Genomic DNA, 10,112 nt, shown 5'->3' with positions numbered 1-10,112 from the left:
AGCTTCATGAAATCTCTACTAAGAGAGAGTACAATCCATTTCCTATGAAGTCTAAAATGTAAAACCATATTACTAAGGAATGCTACCACGTAATTTTTTTATCATAATTATTATTTCAACTAGAGTTTTGAAAAGTGATTTACCAACACTGCGTATCATTTTGTTTTTGCTAAGTACTATCAACTGGGGCAATCCCGTGTAGTGTTTATTCTCATTTATCTCTAAACAACTGGGGGTTTTCCAGAAAGACTCAAATGTCGAAATCCAGCCTCTTTCGGGGAAACCACAGGTAAACAAGGAAAGACACCTTCGCAGGAGTTCCCCTCACACGCACCCACCCCTGGCGCAGGGCCCTACGGAAGCGGTGGAAACGCCCCTCTGGGAGCCCAGCACTTTCTCCCGCCGGCTGACGGGTGATGCCCCGGGGCTGGAGGCGGCTCTGCCAGGCTCCCGGGCTCCGCTACCACCGCGCCGCCCCCTGGGCCTGCAGAGCTCGCGCTCTGGGGTCAGGCCGAGGACGCGGGCAACCGGGGAGCCGGGGCCGCGAGACAGAAGGCCCGGCCTGGGAGCGGGTGGCGCCGGCTGGGGACCGGGCGTGCCCACGTGACCGCCCCGCCCGCTGCCTGCGGCCCGCCGAGCCCCGCCACCTCCCTTGGGCTGCAGCTCCCGGCGTGCCCCGCACTCTCCGCTGCCCACCCGCTCGCCCGCCCCTCCTTCTCCTCCCAGTGCCACAGAGCCGGAGCCCGAGCTGCCGCCGCAGCCACAGCCGAGGGCACTATGGTAAGACGAGCGCGCTGGCCGGGAGGCCGCGGCGAGGCGAGAAAAGCCCCCCGCGCGGCCCCTCACGGCCCCGGGAGTGAGGCCGCCATTTTAACCTGATTTTGGCCTCCAAGGTGGGCGCTTCTGCTCTGCGGCTCCGCTGCTCTCCAGCCGACCGGTCTGCCCTCCGGCCGTCAGGCCCTGCCCTGCTGCTCTTTGGATTTTGGGGGGCGGGGAGGGCCCGGGCGCCGGCGCAGGTTGGGGGTCGGGGCCCGGCGGGCGGGGGCGCGAGAAGGTCTGCGGACGGCAGCCGCTTGCGCCGCCTTTGCCTTTCGCTTCCTAATTTTACTTAACACGCGAGGCTTTAAAATTGGTACCAGCTGCGAACGCTGTGTGGGTCAGGGTCTGGACGGCCTGTAATAAAACCCTTACGGGGAAATTAAGGAAGAGGGAAAACACTTTTTAAAATGCTTTCTCGCCGTAAAAGCTTTTACACTCGTTCCGTTAGTTTTGGAGTGTCTGCATGTGAGCTGTGGGCCGTGGGCGGTTTGGAGTTTACACTTGATTCTCTTTCCTTATGAGGAAACGTCAGTGGCTAGGATGACTTTAAAGAAAAAAATAGTAGAAGCATTAACTGAAATCCAAAAGTGTTTTTTTAAGGCCAGCCGAGTTGACACAATACAAAAGGTATTTTTGCTGCCGCCCCTGAAGCTCTGACATCACCCAGTGAAATAGGAAACATTTCAGGGATGGGACAACTTGTATTTGTCCCTTTCGCTTCCACGTCCAAACCCCTTTAAGAAGGATGAATGGGCAGGATGAGTTAGACTCCTTCGCTGTATCGTCTACTGATTGTTAAAATGTGACAAATCTGATTGGACGACTTACATGGTACGGTGCAATTTTTGATGTCCAGACTAAAGTGAGTCTTCTCTAGGCAAACAGTAATTTTGGTTAAAACCAAAATACGTGTTGTGAATTACTGTTCTGTGTTTATTTTCAGGCTTCTGGAGTTACAGTGAATGATGAAGTCATCAAAGTTTTTAATGATATGAAAGTAAGGAAATCTTCTACACAAGAGGAGATCAAAAAGAGAAAGAAAGCAGTTCTCTTCTGTTTAAGCGATGACAAAAGACAAATAATTGTAGAGGAAGCAAAGCAGATCTTGGTGGGTGACATTGGTGATACTGTAGAGGACCCCTACACATCTTTTGTGAAGTTGCTACCTCTGAATGATTGCCGATATGCTTTGTACGATGCCACATACGAAACAAAAGAGTCTAAGAAAGAAGACCTAGTATTTATATTCTGGTGTGTAAAAACAAAAGAAAAAAGTACTTTTAAAATGCAAGGATTGTTATTATCATAGTCAGTCTTACCTTTGTTTTTCTTATAAATAGGATTCAATAATTTTTTTTTTTCTGTAGGGCTCCTGAAAGTGCACCTTTAAAAAGCAAGATGATTTATGCTAGCTCTAAAGATGCCATTAAAAAGAAATTTACAGGTACAAACTTGAATATTTCGGGCAGAGAAATTATTCTTTATTAATTATAATAAAGTAATAGGATAATGTTTTTTCTTTTTAGGTATTAAACATGAGTGGCAAGTAAATGGCCTGGATGATATTAAGGACCGTTCGACACTTGGAGAGAAATTGGGAGGCAATGTAGTAGTTTCACTTGAAGGAAAACCATTATAAAATGACAGTCAAGTGCCATCTGGATCTTAAGGAGCTTCCATTTCTCCAGCTCAGTCCATTGGAATAGTATTAGGTTTTGGTTTTTTGTTTTTTTCCCCCTTTCCACTGGGCCCTTCCAACACAATGAATGAAGGAAATATCATTTATTTAAGCAGCCTATCAGTGATTGCCATTAGACTGTTTAATACTGTTACTTTTATGTAGAACCCAAGGAATGCCTTCCTGTCATATTTTAGCCAAAACAACTGGTTATATGCCTCCCTTGCAGCAAGCACTACAATGTATGTGATCGTCAATGTGAATAGCTTAGAATACTGCAAAGGATAAGCTAATTGAATGCCTTGAAAGTATTATCCACTGGTCAGATGGTCAACTTTTTTCAGTATTATTTATAGTTGCACTTGATTGCAGTTCTGTGAGGCTTGAGCATTCATACACCTCACCTGCCTTGGCAAGCCTATTTTTTGTGACATGGCAGCACGGATATAACACTATGCATTAAAAGCACTTTTTGTAACAAGTTTAATATCCTAAAAGGAATGCCAATTAAGTTTTGTTAACTGTGTCATCAACTTATCCTAGTACCTCAGTGTTCATTCCTGTTACCTGCATATCTTAAAAGAAATAGCTGTTATTAATGCCTTTTTGTTTTCCATTGAGTGTACACTACTGAATAAGTGTAGGAGTTTTATGTTTACCATGTGAGTCCTGCAACACTAAAGATATTTTGAATATCAGTCATGATGGCAATTTCTGTATAAAAGAGCCTTAAATGGAACATTGTTTTGAGATCAAACTCCCCACCCTCACAAAAATGGCCACGTTGCAATAAAAATTGTGGCATATTACAGAACGTTGCCTTGTTTTCCTTGGAAATTTTGCAAAATGTTATGTGAAACAACTTCTAGGGTAAAAACAGCTATTATTAATCTCTGCACTGGTCATTTGAGAATTTTTTTTTGTACAACATTCATGTGTGATATTTTCCAGATTTGTTGGATTTATTTGGTTTAAAAAATATTCTATCTTAAAGCCAACTAATATAAAATACCATTGTTAAAGAATGGTACTTTTATAAACATTAGTGTATTTATTTCCTATGTGTTAATATGAAGATCAGAAATTATTTTTTGCACTTTGGCATAAATACTTTTCAATATCTGATTTGTTCTCTGGATAAATTAGCATAGTTATTTTTTTATTCACATTTACATTTCTAAGTAGTTGTATAGTAGAAGCAGGAAGCTCTTATTGCTTATTTGGTCGTAATGAAAATAATTTGTAAAATGTCCTTTAAAAGTTTAATGATACTTCTAATGTTTCGGAACGGTCATTTCACCTACTATTTCTGAATATATTTTGCAAATTGAATTGGAATGGGAATTGATATAGCAGTCTTAAACATTAGTAGTGGGATTTGGCTATGGTCCAGACTGTGCTCCTTATAGAGAATTTGATCTGCTCAGTGTGAGCGGTTTGCTGTTAGCCAGGGCTATTTATGGCAAACACATGCTTTTGTATCTTGTCATAGTTATCCACAAATGGCAAAACTGGACTTGATTCTACTGGTATGCAAAACAGGCATGCTAGTAAGCAGTCAGTCGTGGCTCAGAACTTAACCCCATAGCTCAGAGGAATGCTTTTATCAGAAAACAGGAAAGAAAATATCCCTTAAAATTTTTTTTTGAATGTGTGGAAGTAATTTTAGTATAATTAGATTTTTTCCATATTTTTGAAAGATTTTCCAGATGTGAACATTAAAAATAGGGATTAAATGTCTAGGCTTCCATTTAAAATTATATGAATGGTTTGGGATCTTTTTGCACTGAGCAATTTTATTTCAGGCTTCCAGCTGTCCCTGTGAGTTATCCTGGACCTTTCGATGGTTTTTGGTAAGGCCAAACTCTAATAAGCAAAACAGAGAATACTGACGTATACTTAACCATATGTGTAACTGATACTTGCACCATGGAATTTTTCATTGAGTTATTTCCTCATTCTTTTAAAAAATAAGGGACTATAAATCAGTTATGTAGTATCTTTTGTTTTTGTAGCTGATTCCTTAACTTTCTTGTATGCCTCTAGTAATTTCGGAGATTAAATATTGCTTTAAACTGTGATACTTTGATTTGCTAGATTGACAAAACTGATTCTAATATAGTTCATCTTTGAAATACATCTTTGTGTGTAGAGCCAAAAAAAGAGATAAAATTAATAATAGTTCACTTGTTATTTGAGATTAATTTGGCATTTGAAATGATCATTTTATTTTACAATCATTTATAATGAATCAATGTTCCAGTTAGCTTTAAAAGGTATACGGTGCTAATTAGTAAAATATTGAAGGCAATATTTTACTGCTAGCTTGCAAAGTTATGAGAGTTTAAAAAATAAAATATATGAAAATATTTAAAGCTGTTGAGATGTGTTTACTTATGCTTCAGAACATTAAAAGTTTAAAAACTGGTATTTCAGATCAAAGAGGCATCATTATCTTTATTCTGTTTTTCAGGATTTTAGTTGGTAATACTTTCTCATTTATCAATACCAATTTTCTTTAAAAACTGAGTGTTACAGCAATTAATTTTAGCATTTTCAGACAAATGGGAACAGTTGGCATGTGTCCCAAACTGGCTATCAGCTGTTGTTTTCCATCATTATCTAAAATAGTGTGGCCAGCATTGTGTATTGAAATGTGCCTTTTCGTACAGTGGAAGAGAAGCCTCTTACTGGGTTTGAGTTTCTCTGATACAGAACATTTGTAGCAGCTAATTTATGGAATCTGGCAAATAAGCTTTGGGAGGAAATTCTTTTAAAAGTGTTTTCTTGTTAAGGAATAATCTCAACAATGGTAAATCATCAAGAGGTTGAGAAGACTCCCTTAGGTTTGCCACTCAGAAAAAAACAGTCTCATTTTGCTCTTCATAAGTCCTGTTTTTGCTTGCACATTTAATAGTAGGTGGAGATGCAAAACAACGTGAATGTTCATTTTTCTATGAATAGTATTAAAGCTACTAGAGATGGTCAGGCAGGTCCCAGTAAATGTTGCCTTTTTTTTTTTTTTTTTTTTTTTGAGACAGGGTCTCACTCTGTTGCCCAGGCTGGAGTGCAGTGGCAAAATTTCAGCTCACTTCAAACTCAACCTTCCCAGCTCAGATGATCCTCCCACCTCAGCCTCCCAAGTAGCTGGGACTACAGGCATGCACCACCATGCCTAATTTTTTTTTTTTTTGTATCTCTTTTGTAGAGACCGAGTTTCGCCATGTTGCCTAGGCTGATCTCCAACTCCTGGGCTCAAGCTGTCCTCTGACCTCCGCCTCCCAAAAGTGCTGGGATTGCATGCGTGAGCCACCACTTCAAAAGCTCAAATACTGCTTTTGAAGACAGCATGAGTTTATGGATGTTCTGTCTCCTTTCAGCCCATAAAGAAGTCTGAGGCTTTTCTTTTGCTCTGGAGCATCCAACTAATTGCTTTATTTCCATGTAGAATTAGAGGAGTCATCCCTCCACTTAAATTTCCTCTCATAATGCAATTTGGCAAATTAAATCTCTAAGCCTCAGTTTTTTTTTTTTTTTCCATAATTTTTTTTTTATTATACTTTAGGGTTTTAGGGTACATGTGCACAATGTGTAGGTTTGTTACATATGTATCCATGTGCCATGTTGATTTCCTGCACCCATTAACTCATCATTTAGCATTAGGTGTATCTCCTAATGCTGTCCCTCCCCCCTCCCCCAACCCTACAACAGTCCCCGGAGTGTGATGTTCCCCTTCCTGTGTCCATGAGTCCTCATTGTTCAATTCCCACCTATGAGTGAGAACATGCGGTGTTTGGTTTTTTGTCCTTGCGATAGTTTACTGAGAATGATGTTTTCCAGTTTCATCCATGTCCCTACAAAGGACACGAACTCATCATTTTTTATGGCTGCATAGTATTCCATGGTGTATATGTGCCACATTTTCTTAATCCAGTCTATTGTTGTTGGACATTTGGGTTGGTTCCAAGTCTTTGCTATTGTGAATAGTGCCGCAATAAACATACGTGTGCATGTGTCTTTATAGCAGCATGATTTATAGTCCTTTGGGTATATACCCAGTAATGGGATGGCTGGGTCAAATGGTATTTCTAGTTCGAGATCCCTGAGGAATCGCCACACTGACTTCCACAATGGTTGAACTAGTTTACAGTCCCACCAACAGTGTAAAAGTGTTCCTATTTCTCCACATCCTCTCCAGCACCTGTTGTTTCCTGATTTTTTAATGATGGCCATTCTAACTGGTGTGAGATGGTATCTCACTGTGGTTTTGATTTGCATTTCTCTGATGGCCAGTGATGATGAGCATTTCTTCATGTGTTTTTTGGCTGCATAAATGTCTTCTTTTGAGAAGTGTCTGTTCATGTCCTCTGCCCACTTTTTGATGGGGTTGTTTGTTTTTTTCTTGTAAATTTGTTTGAGTTCATTGTAGATTCTGGATATTAGCCCTTTGTCAGATGAGTAGGTTGCAAAAATGTTCTCCCATTCTGTAGGTTGCCTGTTCACTCTGATGATAGTTTCTTTTGCTGTGCAGAAGCTCTTTAGTTTAATGAGTAAGCCTCAGTTTTTTAACCCATAGTATGGGAATGGTAATATCTGTTTACCATATGTTTCCTGAGTACTAAATATGGAAATGGTTTTTGAAAACAGGAAAATGCTATGTAAATGTAACAATCTGTTTAAACTATTCATTCTTAATTACTGTATGTAAGTAGATAAATATTAAATGTTTTCGTTAAGATGTATTACAAATCATTGAACCTCTATTTTTGTAACTTCCGTGTGTGTACATATATATATATACACACACATACACACACATTTTTTTTTCTTTTTTTGGATAGGATTTCACTCTATTGCCCAGGCTGCTATGCAGTGGCACAATCATAGCTCACTATAACCTTGAACTCCTGGGCTCAAGTGATCCTCCCACCTCAGCCTCCTGAGCAGCTAGGATTATAGACATGCACCACCATGGTGTGACTCACTCACCGCAACTCTGTTCCTGGTTCAAAATTCTCTACCTCAGCCCCAAGTGGGGCTACAGGATATTCCACCACTTTAATAGAGATGGGGTTTCACCATGTTGGCCAGGCTGGTCTCAAACTCCTGACCTCAGGTGATCTGCCTGCCTCAGCCTCCCAAAGTGCTGGAATTACAGGCATGAGCCACCATGCCCGGCCTTCCCAGCTAATTAAAAAAAAAAAAATTGTTGAGACGGAGACTCAGTGTGTTGTCTAGGCTAGTCTTGAATTCCTGGCCTTAAGCAATCCACCCATCTCAACCTCCCAAAGCACTGGGATTATAGGTGTGAACCACTGGGCTGAGCCTATTTAGTGTATATATAGAGATGGGGTTTCAACATGTTGGCTAGGCTGGTCTTGAACTCCTGACCTTAGGAGATCCGCCCACCTTGGCCTCCCAAAGTGCTGGGATTACGGGCTTGAGCCACTGCACCAGCCCTATTTAGTATATTTTTAAAGTAGCATCTTTCAAGAATATTTGAAAAACAATCCTAAGATTGTTTTCTAAAAAAGCTCATGCTCATAAAAATCTAAAAAGTTGTATATTTCAAAGATGTTCTGAAATATTTCAGTATTGTAAACTTATGGAATTTGTGCCAAACAAGGATTGTATAGACACAGAAAGCTGGTGTCTCTTAATCGTTCTCCAGAAACTTAGATATATCCCTCCCCTACCCATCTTTCTAAGAAGAGATAGTACTTTATGTTATAGTGGTTAAGTCCTAGGACTTTGGCATTGGATTGCTTGGTTGTTTACATAGAGCCCTTTAACACTTGGTAATTGTATGGTCTTAGACAAATCATATAACTTCTTGGAAGCTTAGTTACTACATCTATAAAATGGGGATAATTGTACTCTATCTCATAGGATTGTGAGCATAACTGAAAGCACTTGGAATAGTTCCTAGCACATAATAAGGGCTCAGTAGGATGATCCTAAGATTTACAGTCCAAACCAGAACACTTTTTGAAAATGAAAGGGAGAGCTATTAATTATGCCAAGACAAGAGGCTTGAGATAGGCCAATCCCAAGCAAACAGGAGGTGTTTTCCAGAAGTATAGGCTAATATTAAAATGTAATACTTAAATAGAATGAACTGTATGAAAGACTCAAGATCACCATTTATTAATTTTAATTATATAATGTATTAGCATACTGACTTGAGGATCTCACAAAGTATATGAGTGGTCTTAAGTAAACCTCGGAAAGATCGAATTTGGCTTTTTAAGACTTTTTAGTAGCTTTCCTTCTGACTTTTTTTTTTTTTTTTTCGAGATGGAGTCTTGCTCTGTCGCCCAGGATGGAGTGCAGTGACGCGATCTTGGCTCACTGCAAGCTCTGCCTTCAGGGTTCACGCCATTCTCCTGCCTCAGTCTCCCGAGTAGGTGGGACTACAGGTGTCTGCCACCACGCCCGGCTAATTTTTTGTATTTTTAGTAAAGATGGGGTTTCACCGTGTTAGCCGGGATGGTCTCCATCTCCTGACCTCATGATCCACCCGCCTCGGCCTCCCAAAGTGCTGGGATTACAGGCATGAGCCTCCTTTTGACTTTCATACTTGTAAACTGTCAGATACTATATTTTGCTACTATCAGTATGCTTTGTCTATAGCAGCTTCTGCTAATAGTTGCTTTTCATCTCATGTGGATTTGGAAAACCAGGTTTGTTATAATTATGTATAAGCAAATAAATAGGCCCAGAGTGAAAGCTTGAGAGCAAAATGCCTGAACACATGAACCTTATTTTTGGGGGCTATTTGAATAACTTTGTGGTGTACTTTCAGGGTTCGGGTTGTTTTTTGTTTGTTTTAATAAAAGGTATGTAAAAGAGCTGAACTGTAAATAGGTATTACTGTATCTCAGGGAGGTGTCTGCAGTATTATTAGTATTTAAGGAAATCATACTTGCTGTTGACAGTACCTGTATCATTAAAGGCTCACAAAGAAATTTGTTCCTGTTTTTTTGTGGTTTTTTTTTTGAGACAAGTCTTGCTGTGTCACCCAGACTGGAGTGCAATCTCACCTCACTGCAACCTCCACCTCCTGGGTTCAAGCGATTCTCCTGCCTCAGCCTAGTGAGTAGCTGAGTAGCTGGGATTACAAGCACCCGCCACCACCCCCAGCTAATTTTTGTATTTTTAATAGAGACAGGGTTTCACCATGTTGGCCAAGCTGGTCTCAAACTCCTGACCTGAAGTGATCCACCTGCCTCAGCCTCCCAAAGTGATGGAATTACAAGTGTGACCCACTGTGCCTGGTCAAGAGAAGGTTTATTGATGTATTTCTTTTTTAGATTATTGAAACAATAAGTTATAAAACAAGAATTTGATAAGCAAAGTACTCTTAAAAAATTAAATGCCAGCTGGGCACGGTGGCTAACACCTGTAATCCCAGCACTTTGGGAAGCCAAGGTGAGTGGATTGCTTGAGTTTAGGAGTTCAAGAACAGCATAGGCAACATGGCAAAACCGCATTCTACAAAAAATACAGAAATTAGCTGGATGAGGTGGTGCAGACCTATGGTCCCAGCTACTTGGGAGGCTAAGCCAGGAGGATCACTTGAGCCCAGGAGAGCCAGATTGTGCCACTGCACTCC

General features: G+C 40.6%; 1 protein-coding gene across 2 annotated transcripts; it reads left to right on the top strand.

Moving 5' to 3' along the window:
* The first annotated feature begins 547 nt into the window (after positions 1-547).
* Positions 548-4,927, top strand: CFL2 (cofilin 2). 2 transcript variants are annotated; one of them, XM_032179808.2, is made up of 4 exons: positions 548-780; positions 1,763-2,070; positions 2,187-2,263; positions 2,346-4,927. In XM_032179808.2, the coding sequence occupies exons 1-4, from the start codon at positions 778-780 to the stop codon at positions 2,456-2,458; spliced, it is 501 nt and encodes a 166-aa protein (XP_032035699.1). In that variant the 5' UTR covers positions 548-777; the 3' UTR covers positions 2,459-4,927. The 2 variants fall into 2 exon arrangements, with proteins under 2 accessions (XP_032035699.1, XP_058285438.1); XM_058429455.1 differs by lacking the exon at positions 548-780 and adding an exon at positions 787-893.
* The last annotated feature ends 5,185 nt before the right edge of the window (positions 4,928-10,112 follow it).

The sequence above is a fragment of the Hylobates moloch genome, unplaced genomic scaffold, assembly GCF_009828535.3.
Source record: "Hylobates moloch isolate HMO894 unplaced genomic scaffold, HMol_V3 SCAFFOLD_16, whole genome shotgun sequence".
In the NCBI taxonomy this organism is placed as follows: Eukaryota; Metazoa; Chordata; class Mammalia; order Primates; family Hylobatidae; genus Hylobates; species Hylobates moloch.
Note: the sequence above shows the minus strand (reverse complement) of the source record. Positions and strands in the feature narration are given on the sequence as shown.

What these genes read in the sequence shown, in the direction of transcription:
- CFL2 (XM_032179808.2), top strand. An exon ending in GACCTAGTATTTATATTCTG is followed by an intron (nt 2,071 to 2,186) that starts GTGTGTAAAAAC and finishes TTTTTTCTGTAG; the next exon opens with GGCTCCTGAAAGTGCACCTT. An exon ending in CATTAAAAAGAAATTTACAG is followed by an intron (nt 2,264 to 2,345) that starts GTACAAACTTGA and finishes TTTTCTTTTTAG; the next exon opens with GTATTAAACATGAGTGGCAA.